General features: G+C 50.5%; 10 protein-coding genes across 10 annotated transcripts; 5 read left to right on the plus strand and 5 right to left on the minus strand.

Moving 5' to 3' along the window:
* Positions 1-337: 337 nt before the first annotated feature.
* pup2 (proteasome core particle subunit alpha 5) lies at positions 338-1,386 on the plus strand (the record flags this gene model as incomplete). The annotated part of the gene is made up of 5 exons (XM_043278883.1): positions 338-362; positions 436-448; positions 512-590; positions 694-1,037; positions 1,107-1,386. 5 exons carry the CDS (start codon positions 338-340, stop codon positions 1,384-1,386), a joined length of 741 nt encoding a protein of 246 aa, XP_043136617.1.
* Positions 1,387-1,581: 195 nt separating this feature from the next.
* RRP8 (25S rRNA (adenine645-N1)-methyltransferase) lies at positions 1,582-3,117 on the minus strand (the record flags this gene model as incomplete). The annotated part of the gene is made up of 1 exon (XM_043278884.1): positions 1,582-3,117. The coding sequence occupies one exon, from the start codon at positions 3,115-3,117 to the stop codon at positions 1,582-1,584; it is 1,536 nt and encodes a 511-aa protein (XP_043136618.1).
* A 493-nt stretch (positions 3,118-3,610) lies between these two features.
* ACHE_40661S (putative C6 finger domain protein) lies at positions 3,611-6,766 on the plus strand (the record flags this gene model as incomplete). Its single annotated transcript, XM_043278885.1, has 4 exons — positions 3,611-3,761; positions 3,818-4,401; positions 4,465-5,531; positions 5,593-6,766. The coding sequence occupies 4 exons, from the start codon at positions 3,611-3,613 to the stop codon at positions 6,764-6,766; spliced, it is 2,976 nt and encodes a 991-aa protein (XP_043136619.1).
* Positions 6,767-7,934: 1,168 nt separating this feature from the next.
* Positions 7,935-9,257, plus strand: ACHE_40662S (uncharacterized protein; the record flags this gene model as incomplete). Its single annotated transcript, XM_043278886.1, has 3 exons — positions 7,935-8,694; positions 8,776-9,159; positions 9,211-9,257. The coding sequence occupies 3 exons, from the start codon at positions 7,935-7,937 to the stop codon at positions 9,255-9,257; spliced, it is 1,191 nt and encodes a 396-aa protein (XP_043136620.1).
* Positions 9,258-9,672: 415 nt separating this feature from the next.
* Positions 9,673-10,961, plus strand: ACHE_40663S (BAR domain-containing protein; the record flags this gene model as incomplete). The annotated part of the gene is made up of 5 exons (XM_043278888.1): positions 9,673-9,707; positions 9,844-9,999; positions 10,110-10,671; positions 10,737-10,868; positions 10,929-10,961. 5 exons carry the CDS (start codon positions 9,673-9,675, stop codon positions 10,959-10,961), a joined length of 918 nt encoding a protein of 305 aa, XP_043136621.1.
* Positions 10,962-11,720: 759 nt separating this feature from the next.
* Positions 11,721-12,153, plus strand: VMA9 (H(+)-transporting V0 sector ATPase subunit e; the record flags this gene model as incomplete). Its single annotated transcript, XM_043278889.1, has 4 exons — positions 11,721-11,731; positions 11,794-11,877; positions 11,960-12,012; positions 12,074-12,153. The coding sequence occupies 4 exons, from the start codon at positions 11,721-11,723 to the stop codon at positions 12,151-12,153; spliced, it is 228 nt and encodes a 75-aa protein (XP_043136622.1).
* A 182-nt stretch (positions 12,154-12,335) lies between these two features.
* On the minus strand, positions 12,336-13,806 carry ARV1 (sterol homeostasis protein ARV1; the record flags this gene model as incomplete). The annotated part of the gene is made up of 3 exons (XM_043278890.1): positions 12,336-13,451; positions 13,509-13,562; positions 13,618-13,806. The coding sequence occupies 3 exons, from the start codon at positions 13,804-13,806 to the stop codon at positions 12,336-12,338; spliced, it is 1,359 nt and encodes a 452-aa protein (XP_043136623.1).
* A 174-nt stretch (positions 13,807-13,980) lies between these two features.
* arg2 (acetyl-CoA:L-glutamate N-acetyltransferase) lies at positions 13,981-16,293 on the minus strand (the record flags this gene model as incomplete). Its single annotated transcript, XM_043278891.1, has 3 exons — positions 13,981-15,936; positions 16,002-16,163; positions 16,240-16,293. The coding sequence occupies 3 exons, from the start codon at positions 16,291-16,293 to the stop codon at positions 13,981-13,983; spliced, it is 2,172 nt and encodes a 723-aa protein (XP_043136624.1).
* Positions 16,294-16,519: 226 nt separating this feature from the next.
* Positions 16,520-18,108, minus strand: ACHE_40667A (NAD(P)/FAD-dependent oxidoreductase; the record flags this gene model as incomplete). Its single annotated transcript, XM_043278892.1, has 4 exons — positions 16,520-16,791; positions 16,852-17,425; positions 17,484-17,773; positions 17,859-18,108. 4 exons carry the CDS (start codon positions 18,106-18,108, stop codon positions 16,520-16,522), a joined length of 1,386 nt encoding a protein of 461 aa, XP_043136625.1.
* A 278-nt stretch (positions 18,109-18,386) lies between these two features.
* Positions 18,387-19,172, minus strand: ACHE_40668A (putative 2-haloalkanoic acid dehalogenase; the record flags this gene model as incomplete). Its single annotated transcript, XM_043278893.1, has 2 exons — positions 18,387-18,510; positions 18,571-19,172. 2 exons carry the CDS (start codon positions 19,170-19,172, stop codon positions 18,387-18,389), a joined length of 726 nt encoding a protein of 241 aa, XP_043136626.1.
* Positions 19,173-19,934: the final 762 nt, after the last annotated feature.

Genomic DNA, 19,934 nt, shown 5'->3' on the forward strand with positions numbered 1-19,934 from the left:
TGGGAGGCGAAATTGAGAAAAATGAAGTGCGTAGCAGTAATTAAAACCAACCGCGACACGTCGGGCGACAGTATCGTCCATCTTCAGTCAGGGCAATAACGGAAAGTAGTTAGCTCTTGTTGATGCCTTGGTTATCTCAGGCAGAAACCGGACACAAGGCATCAAGGCATCCGCTTGCGTAGGCGCAGACCGACCTGGAGAGCTTCACGTCGAGCTTCCCCGAACAGCTCCCACCTTCGCTTTCTAACCTCCTCTACCTGCCATCTTATCATCTCTATTTCTCCTCTCTTCTTTATTTATCTATTGGTCACTTCTATATCCTTTCAGACACGCCAACATGTTCATCGCGCGATCAGAATATGGTAGGTTGATGTGACATCTTCTCCCCGCCAACAAATGTGGTCAATCTAATTTAACATGCTTACCCTCCAATAGACCGTGGAATCAAGTACGGACCATTCTAGACCTCGTTAACCTTCCAGCTCAAATTCTGATAATGTTTTCACCACAGCACCTTCTCTCCGGAAGGCCGTTTATTCCAGGTCGAATACTCTCTCGAAGCTATCAAACTTGGTTCGACAGCAATCGGTGTATGTTCCAATCTTCATCCAGAAAAATTTATAAGACCAAAAGGCCGCGGATGCTTGGTTTTGTTGGTGTAGTGTGAAGGATATATTCTGATATTGCCATCAGGTCGCAACATCGGAGGGCGTTATCTTGGGTGTTGAGAAGCGGGTCACATCCACTCTGCTCGAGGCATCGTCCGTCGAAAAGATTGTTATGATAGACCAGCATATTGGTTGCGCTATGTCCGGTTTGCAGGCAGATGCCCGGAACTTGGTTGAGCACGCCCGCGTTGAAAGCCAGAACCACGCCTTCCACTACGCCGAGCCTCTGCGGGTAGAGAGCTGCACCCAGGCCATTTGTGATCTCGCCCTCCGGTTCGGAGAGACTGGTGATGATGAGGAATCTGTGATGAGTAGACCCTTTGGTGTTGCTTTGTTAATTGCCGGTTACGATGAGGATGGGCCACAGCTGTACGTATATCCCGGTTCATATCGCTTGCCACAAGACATGAAGACCATGCTAATATGCGATCTTCCTAGATATCACGCCGAGCCATCGGGTACATTCTACAAATACGATGCTAAGGCCATCGGTTCCGGAAGCGAGGGTGCGCAGGCGGAGTTGCAGAACGAATACCACCGTTCTTTGACACTGCCGGAGGCTGAGACTTTGGTCTTGAAGACCTTGAAGCAGGTTATGGAAGAGAAGCTGGATGCAAAGAACGTTCAGCTCGCTAGTGTCACAAAGGACCAGGGATTCCGTATCTACAATGATGAAGATATGGGCAAGGCTGTGGCGCAATTGGACAGCAATCAATAAACTACGAATGACTGCATGGCTGTTTGAGAAGTGGAAATGATCTACGTCAAGCATGGTACAATTTGTCACCTTTACAATGGATGAAATAGAAAAGGATAATGATGGTTCTAATGCTATGAATCTTCACATAAATTGCTTTTCTTGGCCCAGGTTCAACTACTACGGGGCCTGTCTATGTACAAATGGTTTCAAAGGCTACCGAATTTTATAGACACAGGGTTTAAGGGTGCTCGCCTCCTCTTCAGGAGACAAGTCCAGCTCTTGCGGCTTCTCAATGAATTTCTTCTTTCCGGCACCGGCACCGGCACCGGCACCAGTGACAGATGCATGTTTGCCCTTGGTAGGCGCAGCGCCTTGCTTCACAAACTCCATCTTAACGAACATTTTGTTCGACTTGTCCACGGATTCGGGCTTAAGAACAAATCCTCGCGTCCGGAACACTTCGATAAACGAGGAGATATCGGTCTCGTCATTGTCGGTTGGACGGGCATCTTCAGCGTAGACTTCTGCATCATCCAAATCCGAGCCGGCCTCCTCCGCATCGGCTTGCTTCTTCTTGAGCTTCTTCTTCTCGGTCTTACTGAGTGGCTTCTTTGTGCCAATCGAACCCTTCTTGCGGACTACCTTTCCGAAACGGCTCTTGACCTCACTCACCCAGCATTCACCCTTGCCGTCACTGCGCAACACTCTCCATGCCTCTTCAACGAAAGATACCCAGTTGGTTCCCATTAAACTCAGACAGAAAATGGCAATATCGACTGAGCCATCCTTGACAGGTAGGTTGCTAATATCCGCTTTGGTAATGTGTTCGTTGGCGTTGTGCAAATCGTAACTCAGGAACTTGAGCTTGAGCTTGTCCGCCGACGGGATAAGCGAGCGGGCGAGCTGGGCATCACCACAACCCATGTCAGCAATTGTGCTAATTCCATTTGGACGGCGGGGAAGAGGGGAGCCTTGTTGGGCCCGTTTTTTGTCGAATTTCCCTCTCTTGTCAGAGATGCCCCCTCTGGCCCGGATTGACTTGATGTACCCATCGACCGGGTTAGACGGCCAGGATTCCTGCACCTGGCGAGAGAATCCGGCGTGATATTCGTTGAAGAGTTCGGGGTTCGAGGAAAAGAGTTCCAGGGCTTGAGCAGACGGGGTCGTGTAAAGGGTCTCGTTTAGATGGCGGAAGCGCGAGGAGATCAACTTTTGCCGCATAGCTTGCTGGAGAGGTGTAAGTTTCGCTTCCGTCACCGGCGGTGCCACGGGCAAGGTTTCAGTCGCTGCGGGAGTTTCATTCGAAGTGGCCTTCTTGTCGGTATCTTCTTGGGGTTGCTCGGCCTTGTTGTTCTTGTTGTTCTTCTTTTGTTTCTTGCTTGGCCTGGTTCCCTCGTTTCCGTCTGACCCCTTTGCTTCAACCTCGCCACTTTGTTGCTGTGGCTTCTTCTCCTTGTTTCCATTAGGACCCTTCTTGTCCTTTCCTTGCTGCTTCTGCGCATTCGAAACATCTCCAATCTGCAACTTCTGTTCCTGCTTCTTGTTCTGCCTATCGGCCCTCTTGTTCACAGGAGTGCTCTTATGACCTTCAATATGCTGACGGTACATTGCATCAACATTTTTCTTGGTGACATTGTCGTTTCCTCGCTTGCGCTTGTTGTTGGACTTGTCATCGGACTTGGGCTGAGGCTGCTCAGATTGAGTCTTCAGAGCGTCGTTCGAGACGGACCACCCTGGAACGGCGAACATGGTGAAGTGCTGCGCAGAATGCGTCCTTGAGAATTGATCCTTCTGTTTGCTTTTTTCCAAAATCACAGCTCCCCCAAGGAAAGAAACAGTCTATCAACGGCACAGAAAAAATTTGGGCGGTGGAATAGGCGGTAACCCAATTTGCGGCACTTTGCGGCTTCCGCCCCATATCAATGGCACGTGACATCATACGGCTTTGGTTCTAGTCCCCGGATTTAATTTCTGGGTGATTCTGCTCCCACCGTTGCTGGTGGATGGAGACAGGGACTGCATTGTCAACTAGTGTCGCCAGCCATCTGGATATCTTTTTTGCCAAGAAAAATAATTCCTACGCGAAAGCCTCAGGCTGATCATTCGGGTAAACGGGCTACTTTTTTGACGATCGTCGTTTTGCTTGGCTGTCTCCAGGCTTTTGACATGCGCGATTTCAACTGAGTTCCATAGCGGCTATGGGATTGTTTCGTGCGCAGTCAGATGTGGATAGTATACTGTCATGAGAAAGCCAGCTACGGAGAATGACCCTCCTGATAAGACGGATGCTGCTCCATCTGGAGAGCAGTCACAGGCTACAGACGGCCAATCTATGACGAAAAATGCGCCTCCCAATAGAGTGATCAAACGGCGCACGAAAACGGGATGCTTGAGTATGTAGATAGCCCCAATTGAGCGTGGGAGCATCCGTCACTGACTTCTGACATAGCATGCCGACAACGTCGCATCAAATGTGGCGAGGAGAAGCCTATCTGCCACAACTGTATCAAGTCAAAGCGAGAATGCAAGGGCTATGCTCAGCGCGTTGTTTTCAAAGACCCGATCGGGATCACTGGCGCATTTGATAATGCACAGGTCTCGTTTCCTGGCGGATATGAACGCCGCTTTTCTCATCAAGGACAGGCACCGTCAGGACTGATCAATGCCCCAGCGAGGCAGTTTCCTGTTATGAGAATAACAGATAATCTGGCTGTCCGAAGTGATGGAACCAGCACGGCTCCATTGCAGTATTTGCCAGATCAGATATCGCATGTGTCGCACGAGGCACCGAATCCGACTCATCCTGCCTTCAACCCCATTCCTACATTGGCACAAGTATCTCGCCAGCCAGCATCTTGGAGTAGCGATTCATATAGCTCGTCTGAAAGCGCTTCAAACTTGGGACTCCCGACACAGAGCCTTGCGCGTCATCCAACTGGCCAAGTTGATAGTACTCAATCTGTACCAACAGAACTGCTTCGTGGGCCGGCATATACTGCAGGCTATCTGCCTCTCACTGCTCCCGTATCACAGGTATGATGGCATTTCTATTCTTCAACGAAATTTACTTGCTTTATATACTAAGCTTGCAATTAGCCGCTTGAGCCTCAGTTTTGGAATCCGAATATCGATCGTAATCGAGAGCAATATTCGTCTTATTATCCTCACGCGTATAATTCACCGTGGCCTGTCATTAGAGCTTCATTCCCTGGCAACTATGGTGATGAACTTTATCACCCTACCGTTGATGGATCGTCTATGGATGAGACATGGCGAGATGCCAGTATGACAACGACAAACCGTAGTGAGCTTCAACTCGGGTCTCTTACCAGTCATTTGAACGAGCCGAACGTCTTAGCTTCCTATCGTCCGACGTTGGATTCAACCCCACTGAATGACCCAAAGGCGGCAAAAATCTTTGTTCATTTTATTCATTCCATTGGCCCATTCCTTTCCATCTTTGAACGACATCCGGTGGATTCCCCAATTCCTTTAGGAGACTCTGTCCCTGCGGCCCAGCAAGGCTTGTGGACATACACATTACCTTTCCAGGCTTTGGAGCATCAGGCATTGCTCCAAGCCATGCTGGCTATCAGCAGCTTGCATATATCCTTCTTGCAACAAGCACCACAGACAGTCTCGCTGAAACATTACCATTATGCATTAAAAAGAGTGGGCAGTGCAGTAGGCCTTCCCACGCGACGCCAACAGTGTGGTACCTTGGCTGCCACGCTGCTCCTCGGATACTATGAGGTTGTGGCCGCTGATCACACGAAGTGGAATAGTCATGTCGCAGGTTCAGCCCAGTTAGTCCGTGAAATTGACTATGCCGGCCTCGCGCGTGACCTTCGAGCCTATCGACGTCGAATGCGAGGCAATGTAGTCCAAGCAGATTGGTGGCCTGCGAATAACCCGCATGCTGTTTCTGGAGATGACCCATTTGCTGAGAAAGAAGCATCCATTGATCAGGATTTTATCGGGACAATCTTCGGCCGAGCAATCAAATACGATGAATATGGACAGATCGAAAATGGTTTGAGTCAACCATACCAGAAGCACTTCACTCAGAGGGATATTGAAAACTTCCGAATTCAATGTGACCTCTACTGGTGGTATTGTAAGCAGGATACCATTCAGAGTATTATCAGTGGCAACCAACTTTTGTCAGTAGCTATACAGCCTGACAGTTTAACTTATATCTAGATGCTAACTATCCAATTCTAGTATGCCGTATTATCGATGGGCACAATGCCCACCACGTGCAGCCATGGGACGCCTAGATGCCGTATATGGATCAGCAGATCACCTGTGGCTCTTACTCGGTCGGTTAACGGACTTTGGTTACCGTGATCGAAGGAGAAAGCTCAAGGCGGCAAAGATGTCTGGAATAGAGTGGAAGCCAAACCCTGGCCTTTTCAAGTTCATGGCCCGGTTTGCCGGCGGCGGCTCTAGCATGCGAAGACCACCACCTCGTGGACCGCCAGGCCCTGCTCAGGATAATCAAGGACCTCATTGCTCCCCGTCATCTGGAAATAACTCCTCACCTTCGAAGGAAGGAAGTCCTCCCATGTATGGCATGGTCCCTCCGCGCGGGCCTGTGCAGTTACCTCTTGCTTTTCAGGACAATGCCCCGCACCCAACGAGCTCGCCAGACCAGGATGATGATGATGGTGGTGAAGATATAACATACGACGATGCGGAAGATGAGTGGGAGCGTATACTAGCAGCATTTGACGCATTTGCTCATGCTCTTGGCCACGATTTCATGCCTTTACCTGATAGGACTCCGCCAACTCTCACTCCCTTTGGACGAGCTCTACAATACCGCACAAAACCAATTGCGGTCTTATGGGGCTTTTACTACACTGGGCGAATTCTGCTTCTTCGGTTACATCCGTCAATGCCACCTGCCATGATGGTAGCTGCCGGTGTTGCAGCTCCAGCTACGGCCGCATATGCACAGACCATTGGGAAAATCGCAGCAAGTGTCTACGATCCACAGTTGCTCAACATTGGACCAGACAAGTTAAGCCCGACTCAAGGGTGTTACATGACGGAAATGACCGTCCCGATTTTCTTCTCCGCGGTACAGTATACTGATCCCGGTCAACGCGAATGGACAGTTGTCAATCTGCGTAATGTATCCCGCCTAACAGGCTGGAAGTCATCCGATTCCATTGCCAGTGGATGCGAGAGATCTTGGGTCGTTGCTGCGACACAGGGGAGAGGCCCTCCATATCAACCTACAGGTGAGGCGAGATGGCAGCCCACAACGGGCCCATCGCCTCAGCGAGGCCCATACCACAACACAGAGAGACGGTTTGTTACCGTGAGCAAATCAAATCGCCTTCATTGGGCGATGGGAATATTGAGCTTGGAAGACGACGTCGAGGTATAGGCAGCTCTGGACATTCAGGTCTATATAATACTACAGCAATAAATAATGCATAATGCAGTGCCAGCGCCTAACGCGCGTGAGCTTATTAGATGGAAATCGTCCGCTATTGTGCGTTCACTTTCGTCGTGAATATTCGTTCTGGGGTGACCAATCTATTTGTGCTCTGTGCGTCCGCTTTTTCTTAATTTACTTCATGCATGTCATGCAGGTACACTTCACCCAGAAAACACAGACACATACCAGACTCGTTCTCCTGCAGAGGGCCCGAGTGTTTTCGTTGGCCGAGTCCGTCCGCTGTGCTCTGATTTGTACACGGCGCTGGAAAGGCCTATGGTTGTGGCTGTCTACCACGGCTTCGTCGGATCCGACTCCGGATTACATCCGAAAGTTTGAAGCAATAGTACTTACACAACTATACCCAGACAGTCCCGGGATTGTTCTCGAAATGGCAGGAGCTTGCTGTTGGGATGGATGCAGCATAGACTCGTCTCGACCAGTATTCAAAGGGTCGGAGAGAATGGCGGAGACTGCGGGTTGGGCATCGGTTTGCCTAGATTGGAATGCATGGAGGAAGAGAACAAGCAGTCTTTGGTGGTTGTTGGTTGTGGAAAATGATTCCGGTCTAATTGCTTATTGAGCAGAACAAAGAGAAGTAGCAAACTGCATTGTGCACAGGCTCATTGTACAGGTATGTATCTTCGTGGCTGTTGACTCGGCGGATGAGGCTCAATCAAACGCACAACGTGTATTTACACTGACATAACCAGCTGAGGCGCATTTTGTATGGCACGGCGTGGGCATATCAGTGTAACATACGGTAACGCTGGGTCCTCCGCAATAGCGTCATGAGCTGGGGGAACTCGCTAAGCCCAAATGGGAAAGATGAGCGGCGGTCGTTGTCGTCGCGAATCGCTTCAATTTTCTGTCTGCATCTCTTTCTCTTCTGCCTGCGTGTGCATTTGGGTATATATATATATACCGCCTCTCAGAATACTCGCTGGTTATTGTTGTGGTCTTCTCCTGTTCCTGTTCCTGTTCCTTCGTCCACGGTTCCTTCTTCCCCGCTTGAGTATCAAGTGAGCGGCCCGCCGAGTCAGCGGCTAGCATCCACAGTTCGCAGTCAGCATTATCTAGTGATACCCTTGTTATTGTTTTGTTCAAATTCCACATGGCTCCATACGACGACTACCGCTTATCTTCGAGCATTCTGGAGAGTCCGCGCGACGGACCCCGTCACTCCAGAGAACGCCTACCTTCTCGTGGTCCTCCGGTACGCGAACGACCACGTCCGGTTTTCGATGATGATGAGCGCTTTGAGTCACGCCTGCATGCGGCTGACAGATACGGTCCTCCTGCCCGCAGACCAGAAAGGTACTACGATGATGCAGACTCGTTTATCTCGTCTGAGCGCCCTGAACGCCGCCGGGGAGTGAGCCCTCCTCCTCGACCCCGCCTTCTGCGACGACAGTCTTCCCTGGATACCTTTGATCGCATCCCTTCACGCAAATTAGAAGAAATGTACTACCGGGGCCCTTCTCCCAGACTTTCACCACCTCCGAGATCCAGATACTCTCCTCCGCGGCACCATGGAGATGACCTCTATTATGAGGATATTCGCATCGCAGAACCGGACTACTATGGAGATGAAGAGTTCAGAGGATTCCGCGAGCGGGATCGGTATCCAACTCGCCCTCGTCGCTCCAGTAGCCGTTTCCGTGAGAGGATTGTCGAAGAACGCATCGAGAGACCCTACCCGCGAAAGGGCAAAACTCGCATGCCCAAGAAGCTGGTTCATCCTCGGGCCATCTTCGACAAGGGCTATCCTTTCGAGGAAGAGGAAAAAGCGGTCATGATTCAGGTGGCTCTCTCCAAGGAGCAGATTGACGAGCTTGTCACTATCAGCCGGGAGATCAGGCGGGTAAACGAGAGTAAGCTAAGCTCTCATCTTGAGTTTTTCTTTTTTTTTAAAAAAAAAAATATAAAAAGCTAACTTTCCTGATTTCTTACAGCCCGAATTGTGCGCACTTCACCGTCACCCGTGCGCATGGAACGGCTTAGTATAGCGGGTAGTCCACCTCGAGCAAGCCACGATACGTTGATTGTTGAGCGATCACCATCTCGATCTCATTCGCGCCATCACCGTCACCGCCGTGGCCACAGCGAGAGAACGTTGAGCGTTTCCCGAACCAGATCTCGATCGATATCGGTTCAGAGTCGTCGTCGCCGTCGGTCATCACCTGGACGCCGCGAGGCCAATGAGCCTGGTCCTCTGGCCATTATGGTGCGCCCCCGAGACAGTGACGATGATCTGAAACTTGTCGGGCCACTGGAGCGTCGCAGTGGGGACCTGATAGAGGACGAAGAAGTCCATGAAGTAAAAAAGGAGCGCAAATGTAAGATGATCTGCGGTATAATCAAATGGCACAGTGCTAACTAGTCTACAGCTCCCAATTCTCGACTTATCCGCGCAATGATGGCCACTCTGACTTAATTTTGATTGTCTTTCTACGCTTTCCTTGCTAATTCCCCTTTTACTTTCATTTCCGTTTTCTATTCTAATTTTTATTTTTCTTCAAATGCCGCCATACTGGAATATGGGCAGATTTTAATGACTGGAGGGCATGTAATTGACGCATTTTACGCCACATGTTTATAATTATTATAATTTCATGCTATCTTTCTTGAAGTGTAATAATATAATCTTGTACCTGGATGCTCTAGATATATGAAACTGGGCGGTGCGGCGGAGGCGGTAACGGCCCGCGTGGCCTTGACAGCCAGAATCTCACTTCCCCTCCATGATATTTTCCATCGCAATTCATCTCCTCTCCAGAGTCTGAATTTTAAAAAGAGTCTACTACTATATCGAATATCTTTACGCTAGACTTAACATATTTCCCACCATCATGGACCGAGTGCAGGCGTTCGGAAAGAACCTCAGGTAATACACCCCTCTTCCCCGGATCCAGTGCATTGCTTGTTTTGGTGGAGCTGTCATGTCGCATTCTACCACTTGTGATCGTTCAAGGAAACCCTGCCTGCTGACATGATCTGTTTTTGCTTTTTATTGCGGCTAGTGCGAACTTCTCGCCGTTTGCTGCGCGCACGCAGCAGATGCTCAAGGAGCAATTTGGCCAGGTTGAGGACAAGACTCAGCTCCCCGACGAGTACATCGAGCTCGAGAAGCGTATTGATGCTTTGAAGCTGGTTCACCAGAAGCTTTTGCAAGTGACGTGAGTTATCTGCCTTTTAATCTTGTGGCTCTAGAGCTCAACCTCTCCCGGACCAACTTTCACATGATTGTCTACTACTCGATACTGAGAAGTTGCTTCCCACCCTCCAGCTCCCAGTACTCCAACGAAGCCTACGACTATCCTCCCAACATCCGCGAGTCATTCAACGACCTTGGCCGTACCATCCAAGAAAAAGTCCAACTCCTTTCGCAAGCAGCCTCCCCTGCAGAGGCCCAGGCTGCCCTGACTGCCCCGCCAGCCGCAAAGCCCCAGCCTAAGACCTTCAACCACGCCATCGCCCGTGCCTCCCTGTCCGGATCGCAGACCCTGGCCCAGAGTGCTACCGGCGAGGACCCCTTGGGAGGCGCGTTGGAGAAGTATGCCCTCGCTTCTGAGAAGGTGGGCGAGGCCCGTCTGGCGCAGGACGCCCAGATCCAGTCGCGGTTCCTGGCTGGATGGAACACGACGCTTAACACCAATTTGATGTTTGCTGCTAAGGCACGCAGGAATGTGGAGAATGCCCGTCTTATGTTGGACTCGGTGAAGGCTAGCAAGAAGGCTGCTGCCAGAGGCGACCTTGACAATTTGAGCGAAGAGGCCCGTGCGGAGATTGAGCAGGCGGAAGATGAGTTTGTTGGACAGACTGAGGAGGCTGTGAGCGTCATGAAGAATGTAAGTTTGCTTGCACCCCTCTGGCTGCTATACGAGAGAACCCACTTTAACCGTGACCCAACCAGGTCCTCGATACCCCCGAGCCCTTGAGAAACTTGGCAGACTTGATTGCCGCACAACTCGAGTTCCACAAGCGGTCGTACGAGATTCTCAGCGAACTGGCTCCTGTTGTCGACGGTTTGCAGGTTGAGCAAGAGGTACGTATACCTACACCTTCCCAATTCTAGTTCAAGTCCGGCCTCTAACTATGATTTTAGGCTAACTATCGTAAGAGCCGTGAGGGTGCGTAAATGATTACTTGATTTTCCATCTTGTCATGGCCTTTGTTCTCGATGTCCCAGTTTGTGTTTCTTGACTACCCCATCACTGTACTGCTTTTGTGCTCGGGATGAGCCTTCCGTATACTCTTATGCTTTAGTCTGAAATGAATATCCCATCGGATGATGCGTAATGATCAATCGAGATTACTTTTTTGCCTTGCAATTCGTAGCAATCCAAGAAATGCATACAAGTACTCAGACGGACGGATGTTGACATGGCGCGTTTACCGCGACAAGCGCTGCCGCCGCTCCATTTACGCCTCAGGCATCAATGCCACATCGCTGGCCGCTCCGCCCATTCCAGACCAACGACAACCTTCTATCAAACGTCTTTCTAAATTCATATTTGAAACCCAGATCCGTGTATCTGAAATCGACACGATCAACGGGCCAACATATTATCGCTAACCTCCGCCATCCAACATCAACCGGCCGTTTTATACTCCCTCCTATTTGAACAGCGGGAAGCTATCCGACAATCGTGAATCGCAATCGGACGCCAACAATCATCCACTCGCGCTACCGGAGATAAAACAAAGACGTGCTCTTACGGGTTACGAGCGTACAAACAATCGATAAGTCGCGTTGGGTTTGGGCTGGTCCTGAATCTGATTGAACCTCGTTCACCTCATTCCGTCGAGCTCGATTGCGCGAGATAGTCCGTCTACGTGCTCTACAACTCCACACTCTGGGACTGTGCTATAGAAGGGGATATACAATACAAGCAAAATGGCATCTGGGTACGTCACGGCGTGGAATGATAGCACACGGGGTATACGGGGTATACTAACCGATGAAATAGGGCAAGTCTTATCATCGGCCTGATTATTGTCGTGCTCGCCTCCATCGTCGCGTGGGTATTTAGTCCTAAGGGTGATAATCAGACGTTCGTTTTCCCCTCCTCTCTCTCCCTTTTACCCTTCTATGGAAGTATATGTGCGTGTTGGCTGACTGTAACTGGGTTCTAGGCTCTGGCGAAGTACGCTTATTCTCTCCTTCGTTTCGTGTTTTCTTATGTGGGGTATGTTATTTCTTCCTAGTTCAAAGATGTGGAGTGTTTGGCTAACTTGACTTCGGTACAGCGATCATCTTCATGGCACAATGGCATCCTCTTATCGCACCCAAGAGATCGGATATCCGACCTGATCGCGTACCGCAGTAAACACTTTTCCTGCGCTTGTGACTTTCGTTCTTGTGGACTTGGTTTTGAGCTAGCTAGCTGGTTAGGATGATGAATGGGATAATGGGACTTGTATAGCTACGTTTTTCATTGTTATAGCGGAACATCAAGGGTCACTTTCATGCTTCTATTACAGCTATGCAATGCAATCTATTATACGCAGGTTATCCAACTCCTACAGCTCCTAATATAACCCGTTGAACCGCCCATCGAGCCACTAATCCTGCAACCGCTAACGCGACAGCGCGCAGATATCCACATCCTAGTAAGATATACAATGCCTCAATGTTACTCAACAAGACCAGATGCGTATCCGCCGCCCCCAACGACAAAAGCGAACCAATCGAGTCCAAGAACAAAGCCAGATATTGATTCGCCGGCGCAGAAACCGGCATCATCGAGGCTATTTTGGCAATCCAGCTCTCGAATAACGGAGGCATTGGCCACGGAGCAGGTAATAACGAAGTAAGTGATGAAGTAGAAGGCGACAACGCAGACGTAGCCGCAGGGACTAGCGTCGCTATCGGTGTTGGGACACCCTGCTGTCGAGCTATAATCAGAGGCCGCGAGTGAATGTCTGCTGGACTTTGGGTGTAGGATTCCGAGGATGCGTTATTCCCGCCGCTGCCGTCTGGGCCCCAAATGACGAGGAGGATTGGGAAGAGCTTTGCGCAGCTGCTGACTAGGAGGGCGGTGCTGATGGCCGTCGGACTTGCGGGAGCTGGAGGCGGGAGAGGTTGGAGGTTCGTTATCGGGGCCGTGGAAGCTCGCCTTAAGGGTGGTGCGACAGGAGGGGGCGGTGGAAGGGGAGGAGTAAAGTTTCCGGAGGCACTGTTGGTGCGAACAAGAGATGGTGATGATACTGAGGCTGAATCATGTTGTGACAGTTTCGGTGGGCTTGCCGTCGGCGGATTCGCGGCGGTTGTATGTGCTTGTGCTTGCGGTGCCTTAGATTGGACACCGGAAGACGAGCAGGTCGATGGAGAGGGGTGAGACATAGAGGGTTGATCCGTCAAGGTGCCGCTATCCGCGCTCCCTCCACTGCTTTTACCACTATCAGCGGTAAGACGCCTGGGAACCAACACGGATGCCAACAGACGAACGGTGAGATGGTGCGCAAGCGTCGCGAGTGCATTAAGGGTGAGGAAAAAGAAGTATTGTATGATAATCGGAGTGTAGATGAGGAAACTAGAGGTCACGGATTGCGATTTCTCGATGCGCGCCCAGGTCAGGTAGACGTCGAAGAGGAGAAGGAGGATACCAAGGCGAATTATGGAGCGCTAAATAACATGGGTCGTTAGTTTTGAATTGAAAAAAGGCAGAAGACCGCGACTTACATCGAATTGGTTGTCATCTCTTCCGAGCCGGTTGAAAAGGAGATGCCGGTACACCTGTCAAATCAGCCTACCACATTTCAGTCTTTAATTGGAGAGATAGTATACACACCTGCGGCTTGATCAAAACCAGGTCAATAAACAGAACGACAAAGTCATACTCGACATATTTGTCTGCAAAATGCTGGCAGCGCGGACATTGCGTCAGGCGCACGCCTTTGCCCAGCGATCGATCATCAGCACGGCTGTAGGTACTGTACAGGTGAGAAACCGGATAGGAGCATTCGATGCAGATGGGCATCGTGTTATTGGCGCATGGCTATCAGGACCACGGCACGGAGAGACTGTATGAACGAACGTACATTTACAGATTGTCGGAGTTGAAGCTCGTCCGAAGGCGGTGAAACATGTCAATATATTCAAGCAGCCCAGTCTTTAAATCTATGTTCGATATCCAAATTTATACAAGAAGAACTTAATCAATCACACCGGTATTATCTGCCCAGCTCGGCTCAATAGTGCGGCACACGGCCTCGTAATCCTGAAGCTTCTGCGCATCATCAGGCAGACCCGGAGTCGTCCAGAACATCGTCCAATTCGTATCCGCCAACTTCCACGTCCCACGAGACCGCTCAAAGTACCACTTATTGACCGGATTGTCCTTGCGACTGCGCCAGCAGACTCCATTGGGGAAGCATGTGCGCACCATCGCATTGAAAACCATGTCCGCCACACCACCTGCGCCTTGGCTACGCTTCAGGACGGCGAACTTGTCTAAGTACGGGACCATTCGTGCGCGGCTGGCTTCGCTGTCGTCGTCTGAGACGCCGGGAGGTGTTTCCCAGGTGAGAATGGCACCGCCTTCGTACTCGCCTGCGATGATTACGCCTGCTAGGCGTTCGTTGACTCGTTTCAGGTAGTCCTGGACGTCGAGTTTGCGGTTGAAGGAGTCTTCAATCAAGTGGACCAAACGAGGTAGGTCAATGCATGGATCGGTCAACCTGACGCGACCTTCTTTGTTGGAGGTCCACATTTGGACTCGCGGATCAGGCATGAGCGTCAGCGGCATGCCGCGTTTGACAAAGGTCGTGTGAGAGACAGGCGGGTTTAATGTTTTATTGCCGTCAAGGGCACTGCGCCGACTCATGGGCAGGGAAGACGAAAGCAATGGTTTGTCAGTGAGCAGATTGTGAATGAGCGGGTTTCGTTGTCGTCGCGTTCCCACGTTCGATACGTCCGAAGCGGCAGTTTGCGGCGTCCGAGCTGAGTTGGCTACATCTGTTGGCGACGAGATGATGCCGGAAGATGTGGCAGGCAACATGGAAAGTGCCTTTTGAGACAACCGGAGGTTTTCGATATGCCCATCGATCGCTTCTAGCCCAGGCTTTGCTTGGTTTATTTGATATGCTTGACCGTACGGCGTCGAGGCGACCTCCAAATTGACGAAGTCCGTGAGAGGGTTACTATCAGCAATGGAAGTTGCCCCCTCCTGGGTTTGTGCGGCTCCAGGTGCCAGTAATGACTGTCCCACCCGCAGCAGTTCATCTTCGATATCCTCAACCTCCTGCTCCATGTTGATGAAGACATGCGACGTCTGCGGTCCACTATAGGCCGGTATACCCCCCAGCGGATCCAATAGTATAACCCGGTCTAAGGATACTTCTTTCTGCAAGCTTCTGATCCTATTGGCAGTGACCAATGGATCCTCATCAGGATCATGAGGGTATGCCAGCCCTGCCAACTCCTTGGTCAGAGCAAGCACGGCGTCGTTTGCAGGAATGAAAACGGCCCGGGGCGTATCCATAGTATACCCGATTGGAGGCACAATCACAGTGTGTGCATCACGCAACGGATTCAGCAGCACCTTTCGTGAGAACACCGTGGGTTCTGTAGCAGTTGATGTAATGGAGAATACTGAGTCCAGCCGGACGGACTTGGAATCAGGCTGCGCATCAATCGCGCTGGAAATGCGATCAGCCTGCTCTATGGCAATTTTCCGCAGCACGTTGGGGTCATCTTTTGTCCCCGGGTCCACCACGACGCAGCAGGGCAATCCCAGACGGCTCAGCTGGGCTAGGGTTTTGGCGACACCATCGATAATGGAGGTCTCGAGGAGCTGAGGTGTTGTGATCTTGACCAAAGCCAGGTGAAGCTTTTCTTCCACTATATCTTGCGGTTGGGCCGCGGGAGTCGCATGCTGACGGAAGACGGGACTATCGTAGACGGATCTCGAGGCACCATAGAACGAGCCGCCGGAAGTTGACTGAGGGGTCAAAGCTGCTGCACTCACAGTCGCCTTCGAAAGCTCCGGTTCAGCTTTAAGTGTTGTAGGAGGATTGTAATCCGTCTTGGGTTGCTGCTTGATCCGCGCCAGGTACGATTTGGCTTCTCGCTTGGTCGAGGCCGAGCTCAACAAACTGAGAAAGAATTCCTATAGCGACAACCATTAGAACATGCCATACTTTGCCATACATGGCACAATAAAGGAGCTCGTACCCGATCGAGCAGCTTTTCCTTGGCCCGTCGGCCCAATCGATCGCTATTTTTACTATAGCTGGAAAAATCGGCGCTCTGGTGGACTGGCCGGTCAGCGCTGGAAGAAAAGGACCAACACCATGGACGAGGGAGGTGGTCGCGTTTAATAAATCGACTGTTCTGCTGCTGGAGCTAGTCAGTATACCCAAGTTCGATGCCATAAACAAGCATTGCGACGGATGGGGTGATATGTATCTACCTGGAGCAACGAAGACGGAGCGGAGCGCGGCCACTTTAGCGTGGAGGTGCTCATGTTTCATTATGGTCGCCCGAGAGAGGAGTTAATGCCAGAAGTAGATGCATAGGAGAGAGAAAGAAGAAGAGAAAAAAGAGTCAATTGAGAAGTTGGAGAAAAGAAGCGTGGGAGTCAAATTGATGTGAGTCGATGTGGGATAATGACGCATTGCCGCTTTCGGCCGTTCGGCGCCGATCCCGCTCTAGATATCTCATTCATCTACTGCGACATAGATATCATACAGCTACAACCGGCTCTCCCCTGCGTCCGATGTCGACAGGATTCCATGGAGAATGCGATTCTCCTTGCTCTTCAGTCTCTCAAGCGTCACCTCGAATAACCGCGGAAGGCCGATATTGCTATACTCTGTACCCTCGACCAACATCCGTGCAACCCCCAGGGCTGACAGGAAAATCTGAGGCATCCCATGACCGTTGAACCCGGCAATAACTATTTGTCCAGGCTTCCCGGGTATAGGTCCGATGTGTGGCAGGAGATCCGTTGTATATCCCATGACTATATCCTCGGTTAGAACTATATATCCGCCAAGCGGACAAGAGAGTTGCGAGAACATACTTCCCGTCCAGACACGATCAGTATACGCCCCCGTATCCTCCCACCCATGAAAATGCCGTTGCATGTAATCGTCAAAGTACCGGGCCGCCGAATCAATCAACCTGCTGTCATCTGTAACGTTGTACCAGTTACCCGGTTCACGCAGATACATTGACCGTCCCCCTCCGACGACAATACTTCCATCCGGTCTTGGAATCAAGTAGTCATAATCCCAGTTATTGAACCGTAATGTGTACGAGCTGTCCAACGGCTTTGTGGGCGGGTTGGGAACAACGATACGACTGCAGATGCCTCGCACCGGAATGATGTGATTCTGGAACTCCGGGGCTAGGGCTGACGTGTAAGCGTTGCAGGCGTACACGACGTGCTTTGCGCGGATTAAACCCCGTTTGGTCGTTACTGTCCAATGTCCATCCTTGTCTGGGATTTCAGATACTTGCAGGACGGGTGTGTATGTCTGTAGGTTTGCCCCGCTAGCTATTGCTTTGTTGAGGAGATGGACCACAAGCTTGTACGGCCAAAGTCGTCCGGCATCATAGCTGAAGCAGCCTCGCGCACCCTTCACGCCTGAAAACTAGCAGATATATATATTGTCAGCATACACTTTAATACCCAACAAGAAACAAACATACAACTTCTGCCTTCTCTCCAGTGTTCATTTCAACAAGCTTAGTCGCTTCCGATCCATTCGCTACCAGAGATTCCAATCCAGCCTTGAGTTTGGCATAGTGCGCATCATCCAGCTGAGCATCAATCGCATGCGCGACTTTCAAATCGCACTCGATCTTCTCTTTCTCGACAAAGGCCTCAACGGCCTGGAGATTCTTCATTTCAAACGTAGCAACTTCAGCTGCTGCTTCGATGCCATGGTCGCTCGCTAGGGTGCTAATGCCGTTGTAGACATCGGGTTTGAGGTGACCTCCTATTGTGTAGAGGCGTGGTCAGCATAAAATACCCACTTCTGCTTTCACACAGTTCAATAGATATAGCGAGAAAACTAAACTCACCATTTCGGCCCGTTGCCCCCGAGCAAGCCTGTCTCGCTTCCAGTACCACGAGAGATGGCTTCCCCTTCCCCGTGCTCTGACTCTGCTCAAGACAATGATACGCCGTTGCTGCCCCGGTATAACCAGCACCGATGATGACGATATCACTGGATTCGGGAAGCGTCTCAGTCGACCGATGATTGTCCAGGACATCTGGCTGGGAGCGCCAGAACGAGGTCATGCCTCCGTCGACGGGGAAAGGCTTGGTCATGGTTTAGTGTAGTCAATGTTCACGTTGATAGTTCGATGTAGTGAAAGCTATTGATCCATCACTGTAAAGGATGTTGTACACGTACTTATTATGTATGTGCTATATGCGTTCGTCTTGATCAATGATTGGCTGGGACCTCCGACGTTGAATATAAAATGCGGAGTAGATAATCTATCAATACAGAGTACGTCTGAAGATAAGCAAGGATATATATCTGTTCGCATGCACTTCATATATTCCACAGGTGCTCTACTGATATCGAAAATATTGACTTTTCTTTAACCCCCAGATGCAATAATCCCTGCTGCCATTTCCGGTAAACTATCGGCAGTCACCTCCATCTCCCCAAACAACTCCGGAAGTGGCTGCTTCTCATACACAGTGCAATACGCCCCTTTGAATCTGCACAGATTAGCTTATCATAACTATCATGGGACATATTAAGAAATAGATATGACCTACCCCGTCCGCCTCGCCGCAGAAACATCCCACATATGCGCCGCCGCAAACCACGGCTTCTCCTCACCCTCCGTCCTCAATCTTTCCAACAACGGCCGATACGCCCCGGGATCCGGCTTCCCAACACCAGCCGTATCACACGATAGGAGATTCTCCGAGGGCATCTCAACACCCGCATTACGCAGATACGCACCGACCCGATTTAAATCACCGGCCGTGAGCGCCCAAACCGTAAACCCGGCGTCCTGAAGATTCTGTACGCATTCCAGCGCTCCAGGGCGAAGGTCTAGATTCGCGTATTCCTGCATGATATACGCGAGGTCCTCGTCTGTGCCGACAGACGCGGGGTCAGCAATGCCGGCTTGGTAGAGCATGCGGTGGAATATCTTTTCGAAGATGGTGGCGTAGGGGGTGTAGGCGCCTGATACGCTGAGATAAGTGTATTCTCGTTCGGCGACTTCGACCCAGGTGTAGCCTAGAAAGGATGGTTGGACGCTATGTTCGCGGAGTTTGGGGCCTAGACGGGTGTCGATGGCGTTGTAAATGCGGTCGTAGGAGACGAGGGTTCCTACGACGTCGAATACGACGTTTTTGTTGGCTGACATGACGATAAACTGATTGTTATTTGGTTGGATAGGATGGATAGAATGGATAGGATGGATTTAATTGTGGTTGGTAGCCAATTTATATAGGGCTCGTCACCTCATTTCCCCGCCGGCTTATCTTGTGTGATGCGGAGAAGATCCGTAATGGTTGCAATGGAGATGTACTTTTGAAACAGGTATACCGCGGGCAAAATAAAACGAGAATGAAAACACAAGAATGGGGTTGGCCTTATCTGGACAAGGCCTTGCCCTATCTAGACAGTATCACTGTCCAGTCCAGAGATATACAGATATCAAACTTATCAGATAGGCCGGAGCCGAAGCAATGTGAATATATCTACCAGAATGTATATAGAAGTGTGGGGAATTTTTACATTTCGAAAATAGTCGTCTATGGCTGATTTTGATCAATATTACCTAGAAGGCATGGCGATTCAACAAGATATCCTAAAGGTATCCAAAGATATACCCAGGACCTCTGATATCGAAAAAGAAGCAGCAGACGTTGGCAATGGCACGACAGTGGTGCTGGGAACGGCCGTTGACAATGCCGGATATCATCGCAGACTCGGAAGAAGGCAAATCATGATGATGACTTTCGGGGCAGGTGTAGGCACTGGCTTGTATGTGATTCCGAATGAAGCTGTGTCTCCGTATTGCTAACGAGATATAGGTGGGTGGGAACGGGAACAGCCCTGAAATATGGTAATTTATGAAAGAGCGACTGTTCATAGTTTGGAAGGCTAAGTCTTCGCAGCGGGC

The sequence above is a fragment of the Aspergillus chevalieri genome, chromosome 4 (assembly GCF_016861735.1).
Source record: "Aspergillus chevalieri M1 DNA, chromosome 4, nearly complete sequence".
Taxonomy (NCBI): Eukaryota; Fungi; Ascomycota; class Eurotiomycetes; order Eurotiales; family Aspergillaceae; genus Aspergillus; species Aspergillus chevalieri.